Source organism: Anguilla rostrata, chromosome 7 (assembly GCF_018555375.3).
Source record: "Anguilla rostrata isolate EN2019 chromosome 7, ASM1855537v3, whole genome shotgun sequence".
Classification (NCBI taxonomy): Eukaryota; Metazoa; Chordata; class Actinopteri; order Anguilliformes; family Anguillidae; genus Anguilla; species Anguilla rostrata.
This window is the reverse complement of record NC_057939.1, coordinates 35,334,075-35,349,723: the sequence shown is the minus strand read 5'-3', so window position 1 is coordinate 35,349,723 and position 15,649 is coordinate 35,334,075. Positions and strand designations below refer to the sequence as shown.

The 15,649-nt window shown below is 38.1% G+C and overlaps 1 protein-coding gene across 4 annotated transcripts in view; it reads left to right on the top strand.

The window, feature by feature from the left end:
• The first annotated feature begins 2,187 nt into the window (after positions 1 to 2,187).
• The window catches only part of ccdc142 (coiled-coil domain containing 142), a 47,709-nt gene continuing 34,247 nt past the window's right edge, over positions 2,188 to 15,649 (top strand). The window contains exons 1-4 of one of the 4 annotated variants that reach the window (XM_064344132.1): positions 2,188 to 2,424; positions 9,350 to 9,519; positions 14,178 to 14,239; positions 14,656 to 14,704. In XM_064344132.1, coding sequence (XP_064200202.1) covers positions 9,408 to 9,519; positions 14,178 to 14,239; positions 14,656 to 14,704 — 223 coding nt within the window. In that variant the 5' untranslated portion in view covers positions 2,188 to 2,424; positions 9,350 to 9,407. Of the gene's footprint in view, positions 3,492 to 9,326; positions 9,520 to 13,276; positions 13,333 to 14,177; positions 14,240 to 14,655; positions 14,705 to 15,649 lie in introns of those variants that run through there. The other 3 variants (XM_064344131.1, XM_064344130.1, XM_064344133.1) reach the window with 3 other exon arrangements.

Sequence of the window (15,649 nt, the reverse complement as noted above, 5' to 3'; positions counted from 1 at the left end):
ATATGTATGACATTAATAATACAATTATGTTCAGTTATCTTCAATTTATGTTTCTCAGCAAAACGAATATGCTTAGCTTGCATATCAGCTTGCCAGTGAGCTAGGTAGGCTACCCGTGGTTAGCTCACGCATTAGCAATATGAACCACAGGGGAGGAACATCAACTACACTGATGGTCAATCAATCAGAGATGTGTAGGCTACTGGTGATTTGACTAGGCTAATTTTCACATAACTGTCTGGTAGACCTGCTGTTAACCGAGCAAGTTATCATCGTAGGTTTTCGCCACAGTCAGTTAATGAGCCAGTCACTGCTACTACTCCATCACCATTTGTGGTGTTCACTTGCTGGGTGACGCTAGCTGACCGATCGTTCGCAAGTCACTTTTTACCGAATAAAAATTAACACTGTCAGCGGTGATTAACAAATCTACCAAGTAGGCCCTATTTTAATAACTGATCGTGCAGGCGTGTAAATATGACAACGCACTTTGTACAGCAAGTTTTCCACCTGGTGCATAAAGACAAAAATAATGTACATTGAATTTCTAATTATTATTAGGCTATTTTTTTTTTCTTGTAGATCATCAAAACCAATGGAGAAAAGCCAATATACGCAAGGAGCCCCCAGGACTGAGAACCACTGTCTTAAATGCTCTTGTCGGTCTCTTAAATGCTAAAAACATGTTCCTTTCTAAATGCCAGTCTTACAAAGATGGTTAATTTAGTTAAATTCTGTGTGTGATTTCATCGTGTGTTGCATGTTATCCAGCAAATAAACCTTAAGACTCTTAATTCGCTTCGTGAAACTGAAAATTTTGCATTGTTTATCCCAAAATCGGGATTATAGTAGCTTTGTCACATGCCTGAAGCATGGCCCAGGTAGACATTTACGGAATGTACACGACTGACAAGCCGTCAAACACGTTTGACAGATTGAATATTTGCCGGTTAGGGTTAGCTAGCTAGTCAAATGGCTTGGTAGCCAAAGTTGCGAACTGTTTTAGCATAGGCTACTGGACTACCAAATATAGCAAGCTGATTACACTTTCTGCCAACTAATTATTTGGTTAAGTAGGCTAAAGGAAATAGTAAAAATGACTCGGCTACCGAAAAACTTCAGAGGATGGTTATTTTATGGTCGTCTAGTGCAGCTGTAAATAGCACACGCCATAATGAAATCACTACGAAATGGGATGCCTGCATTTTCTGAGTTCGCACAGGTGGACCGTGGTCGGAGCCGCAATGTCAAGGCCAAGAGGCGCCACCTCCCACCCCAGTGACTGTAGCCCCTACTGTAGCTTAGTCCTCAGCAGTAATCAGGAAAACTGTAGCCTACCTCATTGGTCCACAACAAATGTTATAACAGTGCCCAAATGACACAATAAATCATGAAATCGACCCACGGACAGTCATAAGCCGAATAAAATACACATATTGTGACTATTTGTTCTCATGAGAAAAAATTATTGACTCCGTATTTTGACGGCATTTTTACCGTAGACTTACATGGAAAACGGATATGAAAACACCTATACTGGAGCCAATCGTAGTGGCGCTAGTGAGCAACCAGGAACAACAAGACCAGGAAATGAGCTTCAAAAACGAAGTCTGGTTTCTCCGCTTGGCTTTCACACAGAAATGCTCTCTTTCATTTTGTAACATTTTTTTGTTTTTTCAGTAATTAGGTATGCAAATGAGCCAGTAGTGAACTGACAGTGAATAGCAATGCATACCTGAGACATACTAAAACACCTGCAACAATTGCTGGAAACATGATTTCACACAGAAATGACTGTATAATCTTAAAGATATGTTTATACATTAAATATATACCCTCTTTTATTCAGTAATCATTTTTAGCTTTTGTAGTAATCAGGTATGCAAATGAGCCGGTAGTTAACTGACAGTGCATGGCGATGCATGCCCGGGATACACTAAAACACAATCAGCTTTTGCTGAGAATGTGACTTTCACAGAAATTACTGTATAATCTTACAAATATGAATATATTATATCCAGTTATATCCAACCGTTTTAGTTACAAGTAGGAAAACGACACAATTACACTTAAGAAATAATTGTATTTACCCAACCTCTATTTTGAAAAACTCTAACCGGAAGTACCCAAGCCAGCTTCACGGAGTTAGGCCACTGAACTCTATGATATACACTTTATGAGCTAGGCAGGCACGCCAGCTGCAGACCTATGTATATTTCGATGTGCCTACTCGACCACACGCTCGTTGTCGTTGTAACTGAGGAGGTCCTCGACACAGACATATATACATATGTATATGTCTATGGTCCTCGATGCAGCCTGCGGGAAGGGGCGGTACCTTAAGGCGGTACTTGTCGTACCTTGGTTGCCCCTCGCGACCCTGAATACAGAAGCAGGCCATGAGTAAACAATCAGGCAGCCTGGGTGTGGTATCGATATATTTATTTAACTTGAATGAGAGTGGCTCTGTAACCCGTGCTTAGTTACCGCTAACTAACTAACATTACGGTTATACTAGACATACTGGCTGAGGTGTACTTAGGTTTACTAACATTAAGTTAGTTAATGTGGAAAGTGGCTAACATAACGACGCTAAATAGCTTGATAGCTACAGCCACATGCAGGATAGGTAGATAGTCTAGCATCTAGCGTTAATGTAGGGTATGTTAGCTAGCTAGTCTCCAATATATTGACAGCGTTAGCTTATCCCAGGTAACATTCGTTTAATGATCAAAATATGTAATTTTTCGTTTCATATGTAAATTTTCGTTCTCGTTACTTGTCTGCTAGTCATGATGGGTCTTACGTTTGCTATCGACGTAGCTAGAGTTACAATTGCCTGACCTCACTTATCTGACGTTAATTTTATTTACTAAGATATGTCAAGGTAGATAATAATAATGATAACTGATTGACGTGTGCTACTCATGTTATCTGCGCTTATGAACTAGTTAGCTAAAGTGAACGACACCAGTGGGGGGGAGCTTCATTGTCCGCCCGTGACTGCAGTGCTAATTAGGGTACATCATGGCTAACGTTACTGCTCCGCACATGCCGCAGGATTACAGCTCAGCTTTAGGCTAATAATATTACAGCAACCTTGTTAAATAGTTAACCTGTCTAAAAATACTGGTGCTCGCGCGGGTGCAGCTACACTTCCCGAAGACAATGGCGGCACACAAGTAATTGATAATGTATAAATGTAAAGCACTAGGAACCAGCACTAGCTAAAAACGTTAGCCGTTCTGTAAAAAGACTATTTGGCTAGGATAGCTAAACATTGTGGTTTCTCTGGTTTTGGAGATAGCTACTGGTGATTCGTGTCCGAGATGGCAGACGAAGGATGCGTAACAAAGCTATGTTCACTTTTGGTTGTGCACTGAACCTACCTCTTTGGAGTGTCTCCAAACATTCTGCCGAGGGGATATTGGATTTATTCTGCACTTCACACGTTATGAACATCTAACCTTTACCACGTAATGATCGGACAGGTATGTAAGTTAACGTAATTGTTACGAATAAAACGGAACTGGGGATAGAAACTTCTGGGTTTGGGTAAGCCTATGGTTTCAATGATGGTATTTCAGAGTTGTGTATACACTGGTTTTTATAGTACCAGTGTAAACAAATAGCATCTTGGTAGACGCTTCTGGTCACTTTTTTATTTCCTCTCTTTGCAAGCGCTCCGGAAAAACCCTGGACAAAATCAAATCGATTTATTAAAGGCTGAAGTAACGTTAATACATACAGCGATCTATTGATTTTATGTATAGCTGGGGTGCACAACAAGGGCTAATCCGTTTCTGCTTTCAGTTATGATTGGCTCAATCATATCTTGATCTGACATTTGTATAAGCAGCAGCTACAGTCACAGACTGCAAGTGTATCTAAAGACTGGGTTTAAGTACAGGAGTGAAACAGCATAGTTTACTGAGCTGTCAGAAAGCTACAACTAAGGTACAGTTAAGGCCAAAAGTTTACATACACCTAGGCTAAAGACATTCAAACTCATTTTTTCACAACTCTACACATTTCATGTTACCATACATTTCATGTGTTAGGTCAATTAGGGTATCTACTTTATTTCCATAAGAGGTACTATCAAAATAATAGCTAAGAGACAGATTTATTTCAGCTTTTATGTACTATATCACATTTTCAGTGGGTCAAAAGTTTACATACACTTTGTTAGTATTTGGTGGCATTGCCTTTTGATAGCTTAACTTGAATCAGACGCTTGAGGTAGCCTTCCACAAGCTTCTCACAATGCTAGAATTTTTGCCCATTTCTCCTGACAGAACTGCTGTAACTCAGACAGGTTTGTGGGCCTCCTTGCTCAGACACTCTTTTTCAGTTCAGTCCACAAATTTTCTATGGGATTCAGGTCAGGGCTTTGTGATGGCCACTCCAATACTTTCACTTTGTTGTCTTTAAGTCATTGTGTTAAAACTTTTCGAAGTATGCTTAGGATCATTGTCCTGCTGAAAGACCTAGTTGCAACCAATTTTTAACTTTCTAGCTGATGTCTTACGGTGTTACTTCAGCATTTCTAAATAATCCTCCTTCCTCATGATGCCATATATTTTCTTAAGTGCACCAGTCCCTTTTCCAGCAAAACACCCCCGCGACATGAAGCTGCCACCCCCAAGCTTCACTGTTGGGATGGTGTTCTTCGGATTAAAAGCGTCACTCTTTTTCCTCCATACATAGCGCTGCTCATTATGGCCAAACAGTTCAATTTCTGTTTCATCTTACCAGAGAACACTCCTCCAAAAGGCTAGGTCTTTGTCCTGGTGATAACCGACAAACTTCATTCTGGCTTTTTACTAGAGCCCGACCGATGCCAGATTTTTGGGTCCGATGCCGATCCCGATTTTGGAGAGTCCTAGCCCACCGATTACCGATGTTTTGACCGATATTTTGTCAAAAAGTGCAACATTTTCAAATCAGTTTGAAAAACTTATATTTTATTAAAGTTTCTATATTTAAGAACATTTAACTTATAAGCAAACAAATAAAAATAAAAATAAACACACAAATAACTTTTTAGATAAAAAATAGTAAAAGATGATATTAAATTAAATATATATATTAACACCATCTTTAAGTGTGTGCAATCAAAATAACTCCACACCTTGCTTTTACTCCTTTCTTTTCCAGCCATCTATAAAAAATTAATTTAAAAAAATCAGTTTTCCAGTTTCAAACATATATTTTTATGAATATTATTATTATTATTGTTATTAATTTGTTATTATTTCTTAGTATCTATTCTCAGTACATTAATTATATTTTCTTATTTTATTCCTACTACATGATCTCAAAGAGTAAGACTTTATCTAGAGAGCTTCCCTGTCCATAAGAATTCGGTGGTGAAAATAACTACAATGCGCTCTGACGCGTGACTAAATGACACACTCGCTCGTAATAACGCATTAGCTATTGACACAGCCTCATTATTTCTTATTATATATTCTCAGTAAGTTAAATGAATAATATTTTTTTATTTTATTTCTACTACATGATCTCAAAGAGTAAGACATTATCTAGCGGAGCTAAAGAGTGAATCAAGTGTAACGTTAGATGAAATTAAATTGACTGGATGAAATAGGCTACGTGAAAAAAACTACAATGCGCTTTCGTGCAGGTTACCCGCGCTAACTGTTGGTTGATTCACTTCTCCAACAGCAATCCTTCTCTCATGTTATCACGACAAAGTTAGATAACATGGCTTATAATTATCCATGTTAGAAGTGTTTTATCTGCGTTTTTACTGTCTGGTTAGCTTGCTACGATGACGCGTGACTAGATGACACACTCGCTTGCAATAACGCGTTGGCTATTGACACAGCATCATATAGTAGCTAATATCATTATCTTAGATAGAAAAACAAATGTGTGATGCATTCAATCACCATTTTATTTTGGCTGGTTATTTATTTGAGAATACAGCGATGTCCTCTGGAAATGTAGATCCTACGTTGCTTATGTGCTCACTGCCACTTCATAAAGGCTTGCTAGCCAGCTAGCTTGCTAAAGTGAACCAAATATGTTAGCTAGCTCGCTCGCTTGATAATGAGGATTGATAAACATAGTGGTCGTATAAACGCATTTAATTAAAAAACTCACTAAATATACATACCTTTATTGCTGCAATCGAATCTGTGCAGACAAGTCTTGCAGTGGAGAATATTGGATGAGGCACGAGTGACAATCCCGATCCCGATGTCCTCAAAAAAGTCAAATAATGGCCGATATATTGGCCAAACCGATATATCGGTCGGGCTCGACTATTTACGCTGGTCTTGGAGTAGGGGCTTCTTCCTTGTGCGACAGCCTTTCAGGCCATGGTGATGTAGGATTCTTTTAATGGTGGACGTAGATACTTTGGTACCTGATGCCTCCAACTCCTTCCTTTGATGTTGTCTTGGGGTTCAGTTGAACCTTTCGGACCAAAGTTCTTTCAGCCCTTCATGCCTCCTGAATTATGCAGTGTCTGTGTGGTTCCAATTTTTATATTTGCATGCAATTGTTTGTACAGATGCTGGTGGTACCTTCAGTTGTTTGAAAGTTGCTCCTAAGGAGGAACCGGACTTGTGGAGGTCCAAAATTGTTTTCTGAGGTCTTGGCTGATTTGTTTGGATTTTCCCATGGTATCAAGGGCAAAAAGCAGTGGCTCTAAAGGTAGGCCCTTAAATACAGCCACAGGTCCTAATTATACCAATTGGCCAGTCAGAAGCTTCTAAGAAGTCATAATGTCAATTTCTAGAATCTTCCAGTCTGTTTTAAGAGACAGTCAACTTGGTTTATGTAAACTCTTGACCCTCTGGTATTCTGATATAGTGAATTAAAGCTGAAATTAATCTGTCTCTAATTGATTGTTTTAAAATTACCTCTGATGTGAACTAAGTAGATGCCCTAATTGACTTGCCAAAAGAAATGTATGATAACATGAAATATACAGAGTTGGAAAAACTGAGTTTGAATATCTTTAGCCTAGGTGTATGTAAACTTTTGGCCTCAACTGTAAATGGTTGGAACAAAAACCAGTACGCAGACTCTCTCTCCAGGACTAAAGTTGTGAACCCCTGATACTGTGATGACGGGTGTGCCATCGCGCCAAGTTTTTGCTTGGCGGGGTGGCATGCTCCATACCTACAGCACCGAGAGTTTGGCACTTTTCAGGGTTTCCTACAGAAATAATCACAATAATCTCAGACTCCCAGAACTTATGAACATTCTGACCTCATGCAAATATACAGACTTCAGATTGGAATGGCAGGTATACCATTCCGCCAAGTTACGGCTTTGTGGGGTGGCATGCCCCATACCTATACAGCACGAGAATTTGGCACTTTTCAGGGTTTCCTACAGTAACAATCTCAACACTCTCAGCTCTTAAAAGCATTAATCTCTGTACCTTCTGACCTCATGTAAACAGACAGGAGTCACAAGCAACCTCACATGTCCACGCAATAAAGCCCCGAACTTGAGTTATTTTGCCTGCAAATTACATCATCATAGATGCTCCAGTCCCACAATCAGTAATACTCCCCATTGGACATTTAGCTCCATCTGCCTATAACAACATCTCATCAAAACAATAAGATTGAAGATGCCAATTGCAGGAGACATGCATACACTGGCAAAGGGACTGTGTTTAAACTTTGTGGTTAGTTTTGTGTGGAAGCTAGCTTGCTTGCTAACTAATAATTGCCTGAACATTAAAAAGGTTGCTTTTACTTCATGTATGATCTTTGTGGGAAGCTCATTTATATTTCATTTAAATGCATTCTCTCTCATTTCACATGCAAACCCACATAATATTGTTTCATGACTACCAAGCTACATGACTACATTGTAGGCCATAAGACCTCAGACAGAATTTGTTTCCAAAACATGGTCTAGACAGGTACATAGCCACATTTGTTTCATTCATTCATACAGTTGGCTGGCTACTTAGCTACACAGCTTCATTAAACCAGCTACATGGCTAGCAAGCTTGCTAACTTCAGCTCAGTTCAGTTAAAATGAAAAAGGATGCTAATGTTACTGAAGTGTTGCTAGCTAGCCAGCGCATAATGACAGAAAATGGAAGAATGAATGTTTTAAACAGCCAATGAAAACTTACATTTCAGAAAGGATATGTTCATACTTGGTTGTCATGTTAATTTAGCAAAATGTAGTTCTTGCATATTTGCAACTTAAAATAAATATCAATTGTAAAATAGATACTGAAGATAGATAAATAGATAGATAGAATACTTCATCATCTCCATGGCGAATTTTTCTAGCAGCCTATAACATTCACATTTACAAACAGACATTTTTAATAATAAACATACAATCATTTACACTAGAGACAGGGTGAGGGAATGAATAAATACATACAGATAACAATGACAAATATTTAGGCCTATTTAATAAATATTTAAACATACCAACCTATCCAGACATATGATTGCCACATTAATGTACTGTATAAATGCAATAGTATAATCTATTTTACAATGTAAAATAAATGTTTTTTTTTTCATTTGTGAACACAATTTTCTTAACATAAAAATAATAATAATTCATTTTATACGCACTGTGCTTGAAATTAATAAATGCATTTGAAATTGAATATAAGCAGGCGTAATTGATTTTGTAAATTTATTTATATTTGTAACACAATACAATTGCACAGGTTTTAAAGACAGGCCAAAGGGTCAAAGCTGGTAAATTGACTGGCAAACCATTTGAGGACAACTAGTCACATGTTCAATATATCTGGGTGGTCTGAAGGTAGTTGGTGAAAGTGAATTAAAGACAATTTTGTCATTCTTTCCCCCGCAAGTTGGAATTTCACTGGCACAAACAAAGTTTTTTGATTTGTTGTTGCTTTGAGGTGTTCCTTATTATGCAATAATTTGTATTGTAGTGTCCATGTACATTTAGTATTGTTGATACAGGCAGCTATGCCACTCCTTTCATTGAGCTGAGTGGTCTGACTGTATGCATCATAGGAAATAGTTCCAACCAGAAATAAGATTACCTTCAATGTAATTTTTTGAAAAAATAATAATAATAATAATAAGATAAAATACATAAACAAAACCTCTGGAGGCATGCCTTCAGAGTACAAGTTGTTCTGGAGTTATATAAAATGTGCTTGATTTACCTGTGACTGCACCTGTCAATGTCAACCATTGTAAAGCTGTTGTCAGAATCTTACAGTATGTAAATATGCCAGTATGTAAAAATATCTTTTGTCATTCTCAATATGCCACTGTAAATGCAATTTGGAAACATTGTCTAGTAATCAAAATCTTGTCTTGAAATAGTCTATCCTGGATTTTGTGATTAGTTGACACGAATGAGGGGCTTGCAGTGAGCTGGCGCTAGACTTAGGCCTGGTTCTGACCATGGCCCAGATGACTGAGAGCTCCAATGGGTCCCTGCCCCCACGCAACGCACTTGGGAGCCAGAAGGATGCCTCCTTCCTGGACATCGAAGGACGGTCTGACTGCCTGGAAGGTAAGCTTAAATTACTAAATGTAATGAACCTTAAACACTGTGGTTTGACACTCGGCCACAAATTTTGAGATCTGTCATTCTGAAAACCACACATCCAGTCCAAGGTGAGACATAGTTCCAAAGGTGCAAATATTGGAAAGTAGGGAAAAAACAGCAGTCTCCATCAGTTAAAAAAAGATTTATTTACACCATATCAATAAACATCATAGGAAGTAGGGGTGCTGATGCTGCTGCATCACCCCCTACTGGTTGGTAGTGTGCTGTAATAATGAGTGTTGTATATATAAAATGCTTTGTCAGTCACTGATTCTTAACATTTTAGTTATACTAAAGATTACATATGTATGGACAATTTTATAGTAGATGGTCTTGAAATGACTTTAAATTGTGTGTGTTTTAAGAAATTTTTGATGCTGAAAAGCGACTACAAGATTTAATCAACATGAGATGAATCTGCACCCTGATTTAATACGGCGTTTGCTGCGTTCAATGAAACCCAATCGGTGCTCTGCTATCAGACTGTTCAAATGGACAAGTTAGCTGAACTAGTCTTGCTGTCTATCAGACTGCTCAAAGAAGTGGACAAGTTAGTTGAACTTGTCTCCCTGTCATTCGTCACTTCATTGGAGAATTATTTTGTCTCACCTCAGTTGGCTAAAAGACCCACACAGACACACACATTCACACCGTGTCATTTTTTCCCCCAAAACCACTGTAGTGCAAACCAAGCCCTGTAGTTGCAATGAACATTCAGAATCAATTCCATTGGTCAACACGACGAGAGCACTACCGCACCCCATCTATATTTATTTATTTATGTACATAAATAAATTAGTGAATGAAAAAAAAACGAAAAAACAAATACAGTTAATACCTGGTCAGCTATAAGCATGATAGCTGGTTCTAATATTCATTTCGCTTTAACAAAAAGGGGTGTATGAGGGGGGTTAAGAACAAAATAACATAAATGAAAAACATGCATATATATACAGTATATACACACTACCGGTTAAAAGTTTTAGAACACCCCCATTTTTCCAGTTTTATTGAAATTCAAGAAGTTCAAGTCCAGTGAATGACCTGAAATGGTACAAAGGTAAGTGATAAACTGCCAGAGGTTTAAAAAAAAAAGTTTAGGTTACCAAAAACTGAAAAATAATGTAAATTTCAGAGTTATAAAAAAGGCCTTTTTCAGTGAACAAGTAATTGCTTAACAACTTACAGCTTTCCTGTAGCAATGGAAGTAAATTAAGCCATGAAAGTTGATTCAAACAATTCTTACAGGTGTCCCAACTTTTTTAAATTACTTACAAACTCTGTCTCTGTCAAGATAATGACCCAGAACATACCTCCAGGCTATGTCAGAACTATCCTAGAAGAAAAGAACAAGACGGTAGGCTTCAAATCATGGAATGACCAGCACAGTCTCCAGACTTTAAACAAGGATAATGAGAAGGGAAGGGTTTCAGGTCATGCTGTACATTTGTTAGTGTTACAGACCTCTAATGCTCACTGTAATTGCAAGACTATTTCTTTGTAACTGGTGAAATGCTCTCAATTATCCTCTAAATAAAGAATTACAAAAAAAAAATTAATAGCCAGCACAGTCTCTGGACTTAAACCCCATCGAGCTGGTTTGGGTTGAACTGGACATAAGGGTGAAAGCAAAGCAACCTACAAGTGCAACACATTTGTGGAAACTTCTGCAACAGTGTTGGGAAGATTCTTCTGAACAATATTTGATTTCCATTGTAGAACGAATGCCACAAGTGTGTTCAGCTGTTATATCTGCAAAAGGTGGCTACTTTGATGAGTCAAAAAATTTGAATAAATTGTGTTAATTAAAAAAAAATCTCCAATTGTTTATTTGTTCTATGCTTTAATTTCTGAGTCCATTGAGACAACTGCGTAAATTTCAATAAAAACTGGAAAAATGTGTTCTAAAACTTTTGACCGGTAGTGTATATATATATATAAATAAGAATTAAAATTATTTGCCTGATACTATATTTTTGACACACAAAACCTCCCTATTATAACCTTAGTGTACTAAATCATTGTTCGTCTTTACATTTAAATAAGGTCTTTTATTTACATGTAAGTAATAAAAATAAGACAAGTGGCCTACCATACCACTGACAATACAAAAATAGGGGCATTTTACGGCTTTTCCCTTTCCCCCCTAAATTTCCCACGTTGTGCAATGTTGGAATTTCATGGCTGCTGAGACGTCTTCAAGTATAACTGACAGTCAAATTAAATCGCGGCAGAGATCCAAGGAATTCTAGCCAGCCAGCACGCGTTAAACTACAGATAGTGCAGTAAATTGAAAATACCAAACTCTAAGCACAATCAAGAATGGAGCGTACATTTCATGGTAGTTTACTCAAACGTCAAATAGCAAATCAGCATGCGTTAAACTGTACATTGTGCTGTAAATTGAAAAGACCAAATTATGTGCTGCTACACGAGCAAAATTTAACCTCTCATTGTGTTAACCAATGCAACTACGGGGCCTGGTTCGCGCTAAATCTTGTTGACCGATGTTGCAACTGTGGAGTGTGGTTTGCGCTAAAGTGGTTTGGGGATAAAAGGTGTATTCACACCTCCAATGGCCACCCCCCAGTTCCTGCTCTGTCTTGTCTCCAGGTAATGCTGGCCGAGTGCTTTGAAGCTTCCTATGGCTGAGTACGGCCAAATGGTGAATTACATGTCTGACAGTATGGGTGTGGTAATCGTAGAGCATACATAGGAACTGGAGAGGGTTGGAGGGGCCAGGCACTGAAGCCAAGGAAGTAACGGGAAACAACCTCTCCTGCGCATGTTGAGGGCAAAAGAGCTTGCTTCCCGTTGAATTCAGTGTATAAACCAAGGTCAAAGAAAGCCTCAGTGGTAAATTTTTTTGTGATCATAAATTTCAATATGTGTTGATGAAACAATGGTGGTTTTGGTCCAGAAGTCTTGGGAAAATATTTATTAAAATGTACATTTTATTACATTTTACATATTTTCCCAATCTGCTTTTCATATGAAACCTAACAATCGTTAATTGAGTTTCAAAATACCATTGGGGAAGTTTTATTTTGCCTGATATTCTGTCTGATATTGTCTGATATTGCCCATTCACTTTAATGGGAGCTCCAATGTTTTGCCCTCAACATGCGCAAGTACAGGCTTACTTCCAGGGCTTCACAAGTTTAGGTTAGCTGAAAACATGCTCTCCTATATAGTATAGTTAAATGCATGGCGCTACGGTGGTTGTCACTTAAGGAAACAGATGTGATTGGTGTATTATTGTGTAACTGGCTGTCGATTTAATGTGTAGCCATGTGTATACAAAGAAAATGATTGTGGTGGCATAAAGTGTCTAAATTGATAATCTTCTGTTTGGTTTTAGACTTTATTTGTAAGCAGTAGTAAGATACAGCCAACTGTGAGCACGTGTTAAAACCTTTGTTTCTTTATGATGAGCTAGCTATTTGGTTACACCAGGGAGGTGTATCACAAAGCAGGATTACTGTATTACTCATTACTTATTAGTATTACTCATGGAATTAAGTAAAAATAAGTTTTCTGGGTTTTACTCAGCACAGTTATCCAGCTAACTCCAGTTGTCCTGCTTTGCGATACAGGCCTCATTACGTGACAGATTTGTGAATCACTGAGCCAGTGGAATGGCTTAAAATGCCAAAGTCCTGTGTTTTAGTGTTGTGCATTCGTATGTAAAGAAAAGATGCCGTGTTTTTGTTTCGTACAGTATCGTGATCACTCTCTGGACCCAGCCTGTTTTTATTCTGCATGCAAGGTGCATAGGTATGTGCATGGACTTTTGTTTATTTTGTATTGTGAAGGAGTATTTTGAATTGAATCTGTGCAGACAAATCTCATTTGAGATAAGTCCACCCAACGTCTGGGGATGTGCTTTGCAAATAAACCAGTTGTAATTGTGAGTCACTTAAAATGTTGAATTACATGTCAATTACAACTTTCAAGCTGTGTTATTGTGTGTTACGTCCACAACACAGCAAATCAATACAATGAGAGACATAGCTAGTGCAATTTTACTTGAACATAAAAATGAACGCAGTCAAGTTGAAAACATATATCAATAATGAAAACATTATCATAAACATTTGAGATTACTTATGATCTACATAAAGTACGCTTTTATAATGCGTTAAAATTCAAGTAAAAATCAAGGCACACTATTTTCCCAGCTGAGGAAAAATGCGTTACAATCGCACCGGAGTGCTATGTCCGTCAAATAACAGCTATGACCCGTATGCAATGAGTTTTCAACAGAGGAGGTGCAATTAAAATGCAATATTTATTTTTTGTTTAACGCAAGTTGAAAGCAACTCAGCTGTGAAGACAGGCTGAATTTTTTTCTTTCACATTTGAATCTTAATTTATATATATATTTTTGTAATTCAAATAGCATTCAAATATAAAACCTTTGTGTTCGACAGCCGAAGTCTGGTGCCAAGATAAGGAATTCGCTGATTTGAGCAAATCCTTATGTATAGCCATGGACAGAAAGAGCTGTTTGCTGGTCCATAAGGAGTCAGTGATTTGCAGGCTATGCTAGCTCCACACACAGTGGAATTGATGAACCTGCACTCCAAACACTACCCCTTCTTTCCTTTGTGTCTCTGCAGCCAGGATGGAGGTGTGGCCAGTGCACGATTTGGCTGAATTGCATGCGTCTGAGGAAGACCAGGTCAGTGTCCCTACCACGACCCCATACATATCACTCGTCACATGTAAATGAAAAAAAAATTATAGATGTGTATTACAGTATAAAGCTTTAATCTAACTTACATTTAGGTTTTCAGAACATTGGACACCCTGTAGAATAAATACCATTACTGTGTCTTCAGGAATAACTTTAGGCGCTTACACAATACAAATTCAAATGATACTGAATGGATGACATTAAAAAACACAACCCAAAAATGAGTTTTGGTTGATTTTTATTGCTGTTTATCCAAACTCTGAGTGACTGATTCTAGGATAAAGACAACATTATTTAAGGAATGCCTGAAGTACTTTTGCCTGTGCATTTCTGCTTCTAACACAGAAATTTGCATGGAACTGCTGTTCTAATGTTTCTCTTTGTAATATATTTTATTTCAGAAAAGAATAAGTCCTTCGCTTGACGCGTTGTCTCAGGACCGATCTGATGGTAAGGGTTCCTTCCCTCTGGCATCTATTTTAAATGGGATTTGTACAGGATGTATGTCACTTTATTCCTCTTTTCCCTTACCTTTCTTCTCTCTCTTTCCTCCCTTCCTCTTTTTCCTTCCATCCCTTGCCCCCTTTCTCTCTGTCTCTCTCTCTCCCTCTTCCTCCCTCCCTCCCTCCTTGCCTGCCTCTCCCTGCCTCTCTCTTGCTGTGTTCAAAATCACATGCTATCTGTACTTATTATACTAACTGTGACACGTAAAATGAGAATTTAGTGTGTTCACATTGCATAGTATGTTCATTTTGTGTGTGCAAAAGTTCCCGGATGTGTACTACGGCAATGTTAGACACTTTGTATTACCTGACCTTATCATACTTATTGACAAATAAAATAAGTATATAGTGTGTTCCCACTGCATTGTATATTCAGTTTGAGTACACAAAAAGCACACAGACATATGCAAAAATCTCATGAGTATGCAATTGAGCTTACTCAACGGTCAGCAGAAGCCCCATAATACATCGTAACTGCATGTCCATCACCTGTGCAACCAATCATATGGTATGATTGCAAGGAATGATTTCTGATGAAACAACTACAACAGCAGCACCATCTAGCTTTTAAAAGGATAGTTTAGATTTTTTTTATTTCTAGCCCGATTTCCGACTCACCCATGATGTTACTGATCGATAGTTCAGCCTTCACTGTACCTTCACGATACACTGTATCATGTACCTTCATCATACTGGACCGTAGCTCCTGCTTGTGAGCTGCAAGTTATAATGGAAGTGAGGGGGGAAACCTTCATGCAGCCCCAAAACTACTTAAATATGTTCCATAGTTCACCTTCAGCGAACAGTATCTCGCATAAATTTCAAAATATTGAAGTCAAATTACCGCTAACTTTATTCATGTAGAAGATGTAGTGGGCAGCACTAGTGATAC